Source organism: Aspergillus flavus, chromosome 3 (assembly GCF_009017415.1).
Source record: "Aspergillus flavus chromosome 3, complete sequence".
Lineage (NCBI taxonomy): Eukaryota > Fungi > Ascomycota > Eurotiomycetes > Eurotiales > Aspergillaceae > Aspergillus > Aspergillus flavus.
The window spans coordinates 4346499-4361670 of record NC_092407.1 but is presented as its reverse complement, the minus strand read 5'-3'; the positions used below and the strand labels follow the sequence as shown (position 1 = coordinate 4361670).

The window sequence follows — 15172 nt, the reverse complement described above, 5'->3', positions numbered from 1 at the left end:
TCGGATGGGAAGGCCTCCACACTAACTAAAAGCGAAGACGAGTCAGGAATGGACCGGAGATCCACCCCGCTTAGGAAAAAAATAAATCGCCCGTTATATTTTTATGGAAATTGCAAGAAAATATGAGCGATAAAAAAAGGGAAAAAACAAAAAGGAAAAGGAGGTCGTCGGTAACAATGGCCGCGACTGAAGACGGGTAGCCGTTACGGCAAATTGCCGGGAATGTAGTGAACAAAGCCTTAACACATTATTATACATGGGTTAACAATTTGCTGAGAGGTAAATGCTTTAGAGATCAGAGAAAAAGCATCATACCCAGATAAGAATTATCGGTCAATGGGTATCATCTGACAATCTTGGTACGCAAGGTACCCTTTCGATCTTTTCTTTCTGTCTTATTTTTTCTTTTATATTTTTCCTTTCTTTCGTTTCTTTCTCGCCTAATCAATAAAAGGTTGAAACATTATCGTAATGGTGTTACGCCTAAAATTTCGGGTTCAGTGGTCAGTGGAGCGGAAATTAGTATTTTCTAGCGCTCTGATTGTCGCAAAAGATTAATAGAGTTACCAATAAATGCGCTCCATTTGTACAGTGATACGCTAAAATACCCAAAGCAATAAATAGCAGCCAGTTCGTAGAACGCTCCCCATTTATGGGGGAGGCGTTTCCATTACACCAGTGATGCGGCTGAGTATTGCCTCCCATCTACTCCGGATGTCTATGTATCTATTTTGCCTTATCTTTGCGATTGATCTCTGATAAAGCATACTACTATACTCGACTAAAGCAACTATTACCTAGGATCTCGGAAATGATTCCAAGCCCCCCGACGGTTCAAGGGTTAGCATGGGTAAAGTTTACAAGCCACAACTTCCGGCACCAATCCCTTGTGTTGACTGTTGACACCGGGGTTTGGATAAAGCAGCCAAAGAGCTTGAAAAACAAATGGGTCTAAGACTCATTCAGTGGTCACCATCGCACGCCGCTTTGAAGACTTAGGAGGTCCAGCCTTAATAGCGACCCACATGGTCCCCGCCTCTAGTGATCGTTAGACGGGCCCTAGCAAGGATGGCCAGGGGTTGGGCCGCGTTTTCTCATATGACTCTGTACACTGTGTGTACGGAAACTTACGGGGTTAAGGTACTGTATGTATTCCGATCCCACAGAGGGTCTTGAGAGTCCGGACTCCTCGAGCTCACAAATCAGACACCCGAGCGATGTGATGTGTATGCTCTGTGCAATACCATACCAATCCAATCCAACCCGTACTTTTGATGGATTGGCGATGACTCCCATTGGTATGTAGATGACTTCAGGGGGCTTTTCTTTGCATCAGAATGCTTCTTTTTCTTAAAACTTTAATTCCCTTCCTTGCTACATACTCATACATCAAGACAAGAAAAAGCCAAGGTATGTTTGGGCGATGATGACCGTAACTGCATTGTTTGTGTAACCTTAGGCAGCATGGACAATGGTACACCGTTCATGCAAGTTGTTATCTGCATTGGTGGATAGTTCATCAGCTCCATCTCTTTAAGGTAATCCCACCAACAGTGGCTAACCATGTAGCGTGTGGCTGACCGCCAACAGAGAAAGTCAATGTCACCGAGGCGAATGTGGTACGACTCCCCTCTAACCTCTCGAATTATGATAGGGAAAAATATATTGACACTGGAATTTGAAAGGATGGGGGCGTAGTAGCTTCCACGCCCCTCAAATAAAATTATCAGAAATAATATTTATAATGATGTATTCCATGGGTTACCGGCCATTATCCAACACCAACTAAAAGCATTCTACGACTAACCGGTATGGACTATGGAGTACTCCTTGATAATCTAAACTGATTACCAAAGATCTGTAAGTCATCCGAGTGGTGGAAACCAGTGGAAATCGCAACTGTCAAACCATAGTCGCGTGGGTAATACCACTTCCCAAACGAGAAGTACTCCATCGTAGTAGGAGTAGTTAGGAGATAAATAAATAAATAAAATGAAATAAAAATAAAGAAACAATATCAAACTAGAAATCCATCCATTGTTTCGAAGGATATCTCAGGGGTTTCAATCAGTGTTCCGGGAACCCTTCTTTGTTTAGAACCGTGTGACGTGTAGATTAATGCTGCCAGGTATGAAAAATACTTGGAAGGCGACTGATGAGCAAAAGGACATGCCAGAGACAAGGCGAATCTTTGGGGAGCTGGGGGGAAGCAATTTCCTGAGTTTGAGTTTCTCAGCTCACCGCTAATGTATTGAATCTCGATGCAATAATATGCGTACTCAACTGCTTGTTTCGTGACTGACAGAGGGAATAGTCTCGCAACTTGCGGAGTCGTAGATGGCCGCGACCTGGCTCACATGACTTTTAGCAGATAATCCGGCATATGCGCCGTGAATCCGTACATCGTACTAGTCCGCAATTCAAAATACTCATCGTCTTCTGGGGCAAAAGGCGCGCTGAATGAAGGGAGTATGCAAGTTATCTGCTACCAACATGCATGTAGGCAGTGCCACTTACAGGTCGAGTCCATGAACCATCCCACTTATCTGGAGTCAGTGCCCTTCTGCATGCTACTTGGGGGGTTGGACCCAAGCCAATAGATCCCAACAGTTCGCTCCAAGGCTGAGACTGGTGTAGTCTGTTACTACAGCTACCGATCACTTCCGCGACATTTTGGTGATCTCTCCACTGAAAATCTTCGTCTGTACAACATTGTCGGTGTCCAATAGTGTACTGTCGATGCTCACAGGTCCCATCCCAGCTGCTTGTAATAAACTATGTACGTTACAGTATGACTCGAAATTGGGTTATTCTTCAATATTCAGGTGGTAACCTGTAATGATACCATGCATGATATGCTTAATCTCTCTGCACACTTCATATAGAAAGACCTATATCAAGATCTCACACGTCTGATATATCCACAGCATATCCTCCAAATTCAGCGATTTATTAATCTAGCATCTGATGTGTATTCACCAAAAGCCGGGTGTGACTATAGTACTTTTGTCTCTTTCTTGTTTTGAACGCGATTAACTCGCAAGTAGTAGGAGGACCTAAGTTGATACATAGCCCGAAAAGGAAATTACGGATCACATCCACCACATCTGGTGTTACTGTTAGACCCGCGACATGACATTGTAGGTATATTACAGAGTACTCATTTGTGTTATTTTCTGGTTTTATGTTCACTATGTACGTATTCTTTTTTTCATATTGTCCTCTCTTTATTTCGGCTTTAATTAAAATTTTTTTCTTGATGGACAATAACGATAACGCCTCAGAAAAATTACGCTCAGATTCCATGTTAAACAACATGATGTAACCGGGATTAGTACCAGTAACAATATATTGCCCCGGTTACATATTCCCTGATTTAGAAAAAAAGACTAACGATCTCCTACATGGGCAACGTGGGCTGGAAAGGTTTGAAGGCAAACCTACTCGGAGTACGGTTTGCAGAAACAAACAAAATGAGGAAAGTATGAATAGAAAAGGAGGCAAAAAAAATAAAATAATAATAATAATAAATAAATAAATAAATAAAAATAATAAAATAAGATAAAATAAAATAAACTATAACCAAAATGTAACGAGTGGTCATCCTCCAGGCAGGCAACCTGAGCGCAGGAAAATGGGCCTTTACTGTGGGCAAGCTGAGAATAGAGGAGAGAATCAGCCGAAAGACACCGCACACGCACACAATCATCCCCATAGTTAGTATCCACCCATTAGTAGCCACGGTCGGAAAATGATCCATAAGGGGATGTGATCCAACCAGCCGGGAAGCAATGAGTGGAGATTTGTGGGACTTTTTATTGCACCGGAGGAGTCGGGGAACGCGGAGCCCCACTCGGCGCAGGCCCGTCCCTACTACCCGACAAACCAACCATGGGTCAGGCTTCCTGTTAACCAGTGACAATCGCGTGTAGTGAAGGATCGCTGACTGGAATGGGGCCATTCACGCACTAGGGGAACTGCTTGAAGGACCCCCGAATTGGCCTGACCCCCGAGCCACTATTAGCAATTTAGCATGCCACTAACTGGTGACGCCGTTTTATTCCTTTGGCATTCCAGAAGGTTTAAGGAGGTTCGTAGAAACGGCAGAGAAGGAACTGGAGACACTGGATAGTCCGACTCCTTCTAGCTGCTTCGTAGTGTCGACAGGATGGTCGTATATTGGTCAGCAACTCTGTTAGGTTCATTTACCAGACCCATTGGAACAGACTAATTGCGATGGTGTTGCCGTGTGCCGTGGAGGATCATCAAGATATCCCTCGTACAACACGGTTAAGCGTGCTTCTGGAACAATCGTAGAGTACTAGGGATCGCTGTCAACTTGCCACCTGACGTATTACATAGGAGGTCAATTGTTGCCCTCTGCCGTGAGGAGATCAGAGCGCTGCCCAACACGCTGGAATCACTCGATGATCCCGCGGGACCATCGATTATATTATCTACCCGCTACCAGGGAATATAATCCAGTCTCGCTTGGCGCAGAAAAGGGATGTGATTGCTCAATCCCTCAATTTGCCTTGCAGTAGGCCGAGGGTATCTGCATTGATTCCACTTGAGGTGCATGTCAGATCTTTGCTTGGGCCCCTGGCCGTGTTTCTAGTTCAAGATAATTTCGAAACCCGTAAGAAAAGGGCCTACAAAAAGTACCTCCTTTCTACTGATGGATCCCTCCTTTCTTCCCCCCAATCTTTGCCCAAATGTCTCTCATTTCACCCACTCTGTATTCATGCACACCATAGTCCATATCGCCATCGCTAACCCACCGTGAGACAATCAATGATCGGACAAGAAAACCCATGAAACACCATGGTTATGTAATGACACTATATCTGCATAACTAGCCATCATCATCTATTTGAAGCCTCCACGCGGTAAGACACAAACTGCTCTGTACAATTCCAAAAAAAGAACACTGGGAAAACTTCTACCATGACATTGTCGTTGTTTAATATCATTATTCCTAAGTTGGTAGGTCAAACGATACGGGAGGAAAAAAGAAAAAAGAAAAGTAAAATTTAATACAATTACAAAAAATAAATTTATGATTTACTCCGATTCAACTCCTTGGGCCCCCATGTAATATTGCAATAAATCTGATATTAACGCTCAGTCTCTCTACCCGGCACTCAGCCATTGGCACTAGGACCTTGACCCTAATTAGGAAATCTCGAAGAGCGCGGGCCGAGCATCGTTCTTCTCACACGCTCGCGATAGTCATTGAGGTTGTTGTTTCTCCTTTACAATAGCCGAGTCCCGAATTTCTAGAAAGATGAGACTATGGATAGTCTCGTGTTGTCCTTCAATTAATGCACTAGACTGATCATACCATTCCTGGTCAGCTGCCGAAAACCCCAGTCCTTTTCGTGGAGTTTGGCAACCTTCCAGCAATATTGATGATACTCTATAATCCTCTCGCCACTATTCAAGGGTGTCCGTCGTTTTCAATATCTTTGAAACAAAAATCACAGCACTATCCTTTCATGGACGGACTTTACGCATTTACGTTAGGTTATCTTGAAGTTGGCATATGCAGTAGCAATCTCAGATTTGGTCGTTTCTACTGGACTTTTGGGTCATCATTTGTCCTGCTTCTCTCAGAGAATGGTAGGCATAACCTCGGGTTGGTCCAGTTCACCGGTCTTGCCCCTTGTATTACCGCATTTCTTGCATTCGGTGAGAGCTACATGCAAGGCTACTTTGTCTCGTGTTCACCGACTCAAGACCGAACAGGCGTTGCAAGAATGCCAATTGGCTGGGTTATAAGATAATAGTTCAACAAGCTATTGTTCTGCCTTGAGGGACCTTTTTATTATCGTGTCTGCGCAACAGATGATGCCTCGGGACAGATACTACTCTGTTGCTTACCCCTAGTATCCAGCCAACCGCCAGGGGGTCGCCAGGGATTCCGTATCCACGCGCCGATTTACCACTTTCCGTTCAGTAGGTTTAGGTATAGCATACTGGGAGCATATGACTTCCAGATCCATACAAAATACTCCGAGAACGGTCTCTACATGGCAATGTCGTTTAAACTCCTCGGAAATCCACATGTCAGCTCGGCATGTCTTGGAGCGCAGACTAACGACAAAGCAAATGAATGTCCTGTCTGAATGAAAGAACCAAGCCCATGTGTCGGATCATACTATTCTCTATACATGCGCCTCAGTAGCCGTGCGTATCGACTTCTGGTTATCGACTAACTGTATCATCTGACCCTCAATCTCCGTAGCCCTTGCAGTACATACGAGGCGTGCAACGTCAGCCCATATGTCAGCACACGCGTGGCTTTGGCACTTTCTTGAGTCAGCCATGATAACCGAATTCCCCGATATGCACCTGCTGCTGTTGTCAGTAAGTTCTTCGATAACGGGCTTGGTTGAAGGGTACTGGTTCACTTTATACAAAACTCTTGGATCTAGTAACTGTCAGCGGGATTAGACATGGGAAAAAGAAATAAAAAGTTAGAAGAGAAAAAAAAGAAGAAGAAAAGAAAAAAAGAAAATATACTAGGTTGAATACGAAAATGTCGTCAAGGCGCGGGCTGTTGAAGGTTGTGCCAGAGCAGTCACGGATACCGGCACACTTCTTCAAGATGGGCTCGGTATTGACTATAAAGTCAACGGCCGGCAATAACGCTAGACTTCACAAGTATATGCAGATCGACCATCTCATGGAGGTGTTAGCTATTCCATGTCTCGTTTAACGGAGAAGACAGCAAGCTTCATGATTAGACTTGCCATCAGAAAACTCAGAGTAAACGCATTAGGAGTTCTCTTCTTTGGGCGGAAAGAATTCAGCCCATTTTATCTTGCTTCCTGCTCACAATAATTTTACTTCTCGAATAAGCTTTATCTGGTCTTTAAGAAGGGATATCGGCTTCATATTTATGGCGAAGGGTCTTGAAAAACAAAGCCAAGAGCTATAGAGGAACTTCTGAGCACATCCTGCTACGCAAGACGGGACTACAGCGCACAAACGAATAAGGCGAAAGATCAACCTTGAATCATAGCCTATTGTCTCTTTTAGATGCATACGATACTCGACCTGAGCTAGTTCGAGGTGGCTGACCGTAAGAGTACTAACCTGAAGCCCGCCTGGCATACACCAGATATACTGCAATTTGATCATCACCACATACTAGTGGGTGTCTCTAATAAGGTATATATTTCGTTTGCATACTTCTTGTCACACAAATCCTCCAAACAATGCTGGGGCCAGTAAAAGGTTGCCATTGGCAGAATGCAAACAGAGTGAATGCAGTCGGAGGCGAGGTGAATCCTAAGACTCTCACACACGTCCAGTCCCTTCTTCTCTTCTCACTTTCTTCAGAGACAGACTTTCAGTCAAAGTGAAAACTCATTCATTGCTCTTTGACAGTGGTCTCTCATCCTCACCTGGAGTGGGTGTATTGTCGTCCTTGCAACTTTGTATAAAACATACTTATCCTTTACACTCGCTCCTTCCTATGTCCTTAAGTCAAATACCCCAACAACTTTTGAACTCTGTCTTCACCCAGCACAAACTACATTTCCCTCATCTTCATCACTCCTACATCAGCTCCTCTGCATCACTATCTAGTCTATCCTATCATCACCGTCTAATACTACCTTGCTTTCACTTCTTCTGGCTCCACGCGTATTTCATTCAAGGTCTATACTTGTCTTCCACCTATATCACGATGGGTGACAGAGTGAGAAATGCATATGCTGGTGGCTATAGCGATGCTATCAAGAGACAGTAAGTTGATCCTTGTCTACGTACCACATCCGTAAGCAATGGATTTACTCGCTAACAACACAAGGCTTGAGAGGGTGGTAATCCCCGACAGGTTCGACGGCTCCTTCATTATCTAGCCGAGGTTTATGAAGCTTACAGTCATTTTATTACAGAGTCAAGTGCATGACGTGCAAAAAGATCCGCATGCAGAGCGCGTACTCCAAAAGACAGCTCGATGTGCTGCGAAACGCCATAGTTGTCCAAGGCGGCCGAGCCCTCACTGGTCCTGGCCTCGCCAAATGCAGAGAATGTGTAGGTGGCCAGACTGTAGAGCTCCGGTGCGTCATTTGTGATGAAACAAAAGGCCTTGAGGAGTTCGCAAAGAACCAGAGGCATGATCGTGATCATGCAGTAAGTCTTAGAACCCTCGCTATGTCTATTTTATAAAGCTAAGGGTGGTTCTCCATAGAGGTGCTTGGGCTGCGTGCAGAACCATACGGAAACTGAGCCTGTGTTCGAGGAACAAAAACTGCTTGCAGAAAGCGAGATGTCCACTGCCCAAGATACTACCACGTCCGTAAGTCCTCTAGACTAACCCACCTTGCGTAGCCCAACTATTCGTCACATTAACACACTTGAAGAATCAGGCAGACGACGGTTACGCATACAGTACTACCTACGGGGAAGATGAAGAGGATGACGATGACTACTCTATAGGGGGTGGAGTCTGGGTTGAGCCCGAATGCCCTCAAGGCAACCCTCCCACTAAGAGCAAAGAACGTGAATATACTGGATACGACCAACAGGGAATACCCCATCGCCTCAGCACACCTACCACAACACCGAAAAGCGTGCATTCTGGCTGGGCATCTTGGGGAATCGAAGCTAGTTCTGTGCAAGCAAATACTCCTCGAGCCGGCAAGCCCTCACCTTCAGCACAGAAAAAGACCTCGAACTTCGCGAAGATCCCGGTAAGACCGTATAACTGACGCTACAGTGGTTTAGAACTGACTCGCATCTGTGTCCAGAAAATGCGAGTTGAACGAAGCAATCTTCGGACAACACGCACCCCAGCCCCCGCTAGAGAGCACTTGGCATATGAAAAGGGTGACCATGTTGACATTGAGGACTTTCTCTAGGCTGGTAGGAACCGTGGTTGAGTCCGGGGCGGCACCCCACTGATTCCAGATGGGACATTCCCGTGGTTAAACCGCCGAACTCCCTAGGCACCTCCTGTAGGACCTCATCTAAAGAGAGCGAGCATGGAACGAAGACAGCAACAATGGGAACCTCGCATGAATTAACTCTTGTTCCCCCATGGCTGCATTATTTCACTCAAGCCGTTGATTTTCTGATCACAATTCTGGAGGCTATTAGCCATTATAAGTAAGTATTTTGATATGAGGGTCAAAGATGAAGAAAGAAAAAGAGAGAAAAAGAAAAAGAAAAAAAAGAAAAGGAAAGGAAAGAAAAGGGGAAAAAAAGTACGGTGCGTCTAAAGATGTGCATGAGCAGTGACGTATGGCTGGCGTTAGCGGCTGAGATCAAATTAGTTCAACGTTTAAACTCTTTCTGCTCCTCGTGATTTATTTTATGATTATTATTTCTCTGCCTCCATTGGAAAACAATGCAATGATCCTTTATACTGCCGCTGCTTTGTTGCCAGGCTTTTGCATTCTACGCTTTCTCTAGACAACTGCAACTGTGTGATTGTTCAAGATCAACACTACTCCGTATACGAACTGTTTTTACGCTCCACTTACTCCCCGCAGGACCCCTCCATATCGTCACTTAGTCTTTGTCACACTTCTCGCTCTTCTTTCACCTTTGCGCACACAAAAGACACTACAACAAAAGACTTCGCCACTTGCGATCGGGTTGTATTATCGCTTGGTTCATTTGTCCTTTCCCTTTTCTAACCGTATCGATTACTACCAATTCGACTACCTCGCGAAGGAAGCCCACAACAAGCGACTCGACGTCCACGACCGTTCTCCTTATGGCTTACGATGGATATCAGAACAACTCGGTCCCCTTCTACCAGCCGGGCAATGCGAATCAAATGAATCCAAACGAGCCCCGCGCTTCACCTTACACACCGCCTTATCCATCTCAATATGGCCATGAGCGCCTCAATATGCCGCAACCTCAAGTCCCTCCTCCACCCCCAGCGAATCCATATGCGGAAGCTCAACCTCCCCCATCGCAGCCGCCTACCTGGCAACAGCCCTACGATGGGAGGATCAACGAGGCTGTTAACTCCGCGTTTCACAAGGCTGACACATCTACCTATCTATCCCCGGAGATTTTAACCCAAATAACGGCGAATGTCATCCAACAGCTCAAAGAGACTGGCTTGGAGAACCTACAAAGCGACCAATACCAGCCCCCGCATCCCCCGCCTCGGCCGCCTAAACAATGGGCAACTGGGGCGCATACTACATATTCTCATGACTTCGCCTCTTCTCCAGCCATGGCGACACAAGATACTTCAGCCTCGTCGCCCCACGTCCCCTATGAAAATCCCGCTTATCAACCACGACCACCGTCCACGGGATACTCCAGCAGCCCCCATCTCCAACCCAGAGCATCCCCAGCGCCGCCATCAGAAAGGCGAGGATCTCCGGCTAGTCAGATGAGTGAGCATAGCCAGAAAATGGAATCCCGGCCAAAACCGCCATCGAGAGAGGCCACCGTCACAGAGCTGACGACACTAGAAAGAATATGGGGGACACTTTTTGAGGATGGAAAGCCAACCAAGAAGCTGAGCCAGTTCTTGCGTGGGATTGCTGTTCATTTAGTGAGTAATATCAGAAGTTGATAGATACTTCGTCTAACCTAAGGCCAGATCGAAGACTATGAGCCCAAAAGCAGTCTTGTCATACTTCCCGCAAAGCTACAGAAGTTCTATGAAGACACCAGAGTACCAGGGGACTATTATCCTTGGAAGTGTAAGTTGGTTATAAGATCTTTTGGAGAGTGGGCATAGTTAACCTTTGCCACCTAGATATCTTCGATGATGAGACGTCTCACGTTTCGAGACTGTTCCGAGAGGTGAGAGCCGAACACCATCTCGTGCAGGATGAGAATCAGCTCCGTGAAAGACCATATATCCCTGGCCTTACGCCACGAGGCTTTGAGACATGGGCTACCTTGATGATTCAAGTCAACCCCGAGACGGAGTATAAGCGACTGCAGAAAGCAGTGCTGAACATGCCTATCAGCAATCCGGACAACAGAAAGGAGAGGTTTCCCAAGGAGATCCCACAGTCGTTGTTCCCGTTCGAAAAAATACTAAAGCCTGAATTGCGAGAAGAAATCAAGGAGTTCATAAAGGAGCATTGCAGTGTTGATTTGGATAAGGAGTTCGAGAAGTTCAAAGCGCATCACGAAGGCTCTGCCACCTCCGCTGCCGCTTCAGGCCCTTCGTACAGTGAGCGGGAACGAAAGCCGTACCAGGCGTCTGTTTCCACCGTAGTAGACAGCGATGAGGAGGAACTCGACACTCCTTCGCGTCCCATTGAACGACAGAGGAAACCATACACCGCGCATCCAGGAGGTGGGAAGGAGTATGGTGACATTCAAGAACCTAACCATCGACATACATCCTCGTTCTCTGGGGGCTCCATTCCAAGGGATACTTTAACGTCCTCGGAGCCCAGAGTTTCCGAGTATCAGGGCCTTGACCCTACTTACGTTCGACCCAGCACTGCTCAGCCTCCTTCAACCACCGTGAGGCGGCAAGGGAGCCCGCCACGAGGATCCAGAGTAGGTAGTGAATACAGACACTCTGAGGGTGATCTGCTGGGATACAATGGTAGCTCTGGATACGGAGTCGATGATATTTACAATTACCGTCCTGGTGCGTCCACCAGCACGGGGGACATACTTGAAGACAATCGATTCTACCGGGACGCTAGCCGTGATGAAGACCAACGACTGTACGAGTCTCTCCGAGAGCGGGAGCGGGAGCGCGATCGCGAGAAGAACAAATATAACGACTACCTTCCCCATCGAAGCAGCTGGGATGGAGAAGAAGGCTACTATCGCGACGCACTCGGTAGCCAAGGAGGCCCTGGATATGATTACAAGACATATACCTATAAGTGATGACCCGAAACGAACCCCATCGAGACCTTAGCATATTATGTTTTCCTTTTTCTCTTTCCTCCTTCGCCAGTTCTACCATGGTTCGAAATTTAAAGTGATTCCCACGATGCACCCTTTATTTTTCTTATTTGTTGTTTGCTTTTGTGCCTAGCGAGTCAATTCTTGCGATGAGTTACGTGTTACGGCCATGTCTATTTAGTTCCACTGCATGTAACATATCATTAACTTGCGCTTTTCCTTGCATTGGGATACTTTTGCTCAAGTCATGTTGAGTCTATAATATTTTTTCGGTAGGATTGCACAACACAGCCTTCAATTTATTACTGCTCCAACCCTACTATACCTTTCTTTCTTCGAAGTCACGCATGAATTTAGCTCCGGCGTCCCGGCTATACAAAGCCTCCTTGGCTCTGAGTCTCTCTTCCCGCTCCCATAACTTCTGAATTCTCCTCTGGTCCTTTTCCTCCCGCTCAATCCGTCTTCGCTGTCGTCTTTTTATCCTCTCCTGCTCCTCCTCAAGTCTCTCCTCTTCATCATCCGCCTCGTAGCGCAATCTTTCAACATCCTCTTCCGTCAAAATCCATGGCACAGAAAGCACCTCAACAAGATATCGACTCCGCTGATCCAGAAATCGCATTTCGGCGTTTGTGTCCTGGACCACGGCAACTCGCTCCAATTGAACTTGCATTGTACCCCGGAATGTCGATAACGTCCCCTTGACTTGCACCACGACGCCCGGGACCAAGGGATTTGTATCCACGGTTGTCTTATTGGTAGCTGCAACATGCTTAGTGGCATATGCAGACTGCAGATCCCCTCCTCTGTCGCTTCGAACGGGCTGGTCGCCATTGTCATCTGTAATCGGAGCTTTGAGCACAATGACGTCAATTATCGCGCCACTGCTGTCGTCCACCGTGAGGATGGTTAGCGTGGGGTATTCTGACCGGGCGACGATGATGCCGACTAGAGAGACGAAGCGGATGGGGTGGTTCATGTAGAAGAATGTGGATTGGTCTAGGTTGGACGTTAGATGTCTCTTATACCTATGTATGCTACGCGGATTATCAAGCACCAAAGCCCTAACATGAAAATGGAAATCCGGCACCATAAAGAATGGGACCGTATACGATGCTTACGCTTTCAACCGAAGCGGCGCCATTCATCAATACAATCCCAAATGAATCAAACAAACCACCTCCAATCCCCAAGAAATATAACCTTCAAATACATAAATGCATAAATCCAAATCAAAGCAATAACACCACAAACAACCTGCAAAACACTTCATCAAGAAAAATAAAATCATACCTTCAAACCCAGCCCTCCTTTTAAGTAGATGCACATCTACTGCCCCCATCTTTACCCAGGCGAAATGCGTCGGAGACGCTCGGAAGCAGAATGCCGGGTAAAAGACGAGTTCGCCATCGTCGACTGTCGCCATCGGATCATTTTCTCGGTTGTGGATGTTGGAGGATGGTTAGTTTGAGTCTGGGGTTTGGGTCCATTGTTTCTGGTAAGCGCGATCATGTTATCGGTTGGTCACGTGTGTTTATTATCGGGGTGACTTTTGTTGGGGCCTTAGGCTGCGGTATGATGTCAGATTTCAGTGACTTCCTACGTATCAGAGCTTCTTGTGCTTTGGGGGTTATTCTTATTTAGTGAGTTATTGTCTAGCTTGTGGAGGGGAATTTTGTCTTAGTGAGAGCAAACCTGGAGCTTAGATGTCTTGAAGGTTAGAAGGTTTTCTGTACAGGAGATATATATCTGTGGTAGCTCTTTGCTACTGACCTGAATAATTAAGTCACAGTTGAATTATTGATGATTATTGAGCTTTGTTTATCGGAAAGAATATCTTTCTTCTTTCCCTCTCTGTCCTCTTAAATGAAGAAGAAACTAAATTGCTGCGTTCCAGCTGTGAGGACTCATCGACCGTTTGGTGATCTAGAGTCAGAGCAATGCGTTGCACTAGCAGATACAAAGCAAACGCCTACCGATGCATAACTAGCAATACTTTACAAAATTCTACAAAACTACCCTGGACAAGCCAACTGGGCGATGAAGGATCATGTGGTCCCACAACTAATCTACACGACGCGGGGTAAAAGCTTCCATTTATTTCCCAATTGCTTTCATGACCACTGAAACACAACCCCAGCGAGCAATCCCCGGTAGCGACGGACTACACTGTCAAAACAATGCATCCGACTAAAACAATCTGCATCGTTGGCGTTACAGGAAACCAGGGTGGTTCTGTTGCTCAGCGCTTCCTCCAAGACCCCACTTATCATGTCCGAGGTCTAACGCGCGACCCCTCTTCCACCAAAGCCCAGGAACTCGCTGCACAAGGGATAGAGATTGTCCAGGCTAACCTCGACGATACGTCTAGTCTCAAATCAGCTTTCGCAGGTGCCAACATCATCTTCAGTGTCACTAATTACTGGGAGCCATTCTTTCGAGCAGACTGCCGACAGAATGCTGCCGAGCTGGGCATATCTTGCCGCAAGTATGCCTACGATGTTGAATACCAGCAGGGCAAAAATATTGCCGATGCGGCAGCAGCTACTGCCGAAACTTTAGATGAAAATGGGTTCATTGTGTCGACGTTGAGCCAAGCTGGGAGGTGTAGCGGGGGAAAATTCGAAGAGCTGTACCATTTTGATGCGAAGGCAGATGTCTTCCCAAGCTACGTGCAAAGTAATTACCCAGAGCTGGCCCGGAAGATGTCTTGTGTGCAGACGGGATATTTCATGTCGAGCTACAAGCTGGTTCCGGATGCTTACTTCGGGAGAGCCGATGATGGCTCTTTTGAGATGGCGTTTCCGACTGCTCCAGATGCAGCGGTACCTCATTTTAATGTCAATGCGGATATGGGGAATTTTGTGTATGCGGTGGCTAAGATGCCGCCTGGGAAGAGTTACATGGCCGAAGGCACAACGTGCAGCTGGACGGAGTATATGAGACTATGGAGTAAGGTGAACTCAGTGCCGGCGTCTTATCGGCAGATCACATTAGAAGAGTTAATAGATCGAACACCCGATGCAGAATTTGGTCGGGAAGTGGGGGACATGTTTGCATATTCGACCGAGCCGGGGTACGACGGTGGTGATAGGGAGTTATTGCATGCCGCAGATATTCGCAAAGTAAGTTATACCATGCTTCTCTCGAAACATGCAAATTGGTACTCATTGTTAAATGTTGCTAGGCTGGAATAGACTGCCCAATGACGAGTTTGGAGCACTGGATGAAAGAAGAGGACTGGTCAAGCGTTTTACAGAAGGCATGAGCAGAACATAAACAAGAGAGCAACATCCGAGTATTCGGCTCTGAC

The 15172-nt window shown here is 46.3% G+C and overlaps 5 protein-coding genes across 5 annotated transcripts; 4 read left to right on the top strand and 1 right to left on the bottom strand.

Annotated features, from left to right (window-relative positions):
* Positions 1-6285: 6285 nt before the first annotated feature.
* On the top strand, positions 6286-6651 carry F9C07_7531 (uncharacterized protein; the record flags this gene model as incomplete). The annotated part of the gene is made up of 2 exons (XM_071511647.1): positions 6286-6369; positions 6529-6651. The coding sequence occupies 2 exons, from the start codon at positions 6286-6288 to the stop codon at positions 6649-6651; spliced, it is 207 nt and encodes a 68-aa protein (XP_071365269.1).
* Positions 6652-7696: 1045 nt separating this feature from the next.
* Positions 7697-9258, top strand: F9C07_2282585 (Stc1 domain-containing protein; the record flags this gene model as incomplete). Its single annotated transcript, XM_071510567.1, has 6 exons — positions 7697-7755; positions 7820-7846; positions 7908-8145; positions 8204-8311; positions 8376-8705; positions 8763-9258. 6 exons carry the CDS (start codon positions 7697-7699, stop codon positions 8871-8873), a joined length of 873 nt encoding a protein of 290 aa, XP_071365268.1. The 3' UTR covers positions 8874-9258.
* Positions 9259-9319: 61 nt separating this feature from the next.
* On the top strand, positions 9320-13343 carry F9C07_2282584 (uncharacterized protein). The gene is made up of 3 exons (XM_041291376.2): positions 9320-10534; positions 10583-10685; positions 10742-13343. Exons 1-3 carry the CDS (start codon positions 9734-9736, stop codon positions 11842-11844), a joined length of 2007 nt encoding a protein of 668 aa, XP_041145223.1. The 5' UTR covers positions 9320-9733; the 3' UTR covers positions 11845-13343.
* F9C07_7528 (OB-fold nucleic acid binding domain protein) lies at positions 12182-13285 on the bottom strand (the record flags this gene model as incomplete). Its single annotated transcript, XM_071511645.1, has 2 exons — positions 12182-12858; positions 13153-13285. 2 exons carry the CDS (start codon positions 13283-13285, stop codon positions 12182-12184), a joined length of 810 nt encoding a protein of 269 aa, XP_071365267.1.
* A 696-nt stretch (positions 13344-14039) lies between the features above and the next one.
* Positions 14040-15056, top strand: F9C07_7527 (putative NAD dependent epimerase/dehydratase; the record flags this gene model as incomplete). Its single annotated transcript, XM_071511644.1, has 1 exon — positions 14040-15056. One exon carries the CDS (start codon positions 14040-14042, stop codon positions 15054-15056), a length of 1017 nt encoding a protein of 338 aa, XP_071365266.1.
* Between the last annotated feature and the right edge of the window lie 116 nt (positions 15057-15172).

What these genes read in the sequence shown, in the direction of transcription:
- F9C07_2282584 (XM_041291376.2), top strand. Translation starts at nt 9,734, where the DNA reads ATGGCTTACGATGGATATCAGAACAACTCGGTCCCCTTCTACCAGCCG. An exon ending in GTGGGATTGCTGTTCATTTA is followed by an intron (nt 10,535 to 10,582) that starts GTGAGTAATATC and finishes ACCTAAGGCCAG; the next exon opens with ATCGAAGACTATGAGCCCAA. An exon ending in GGACTATTATCCTTGGAAGT is followed by an intron (nt 10,686 to 10,741) that starts GTAAGTTGGTTA and finishes TTTGCCACCTAG; the next exon opens with ATATCTTCGATGATGAGACG.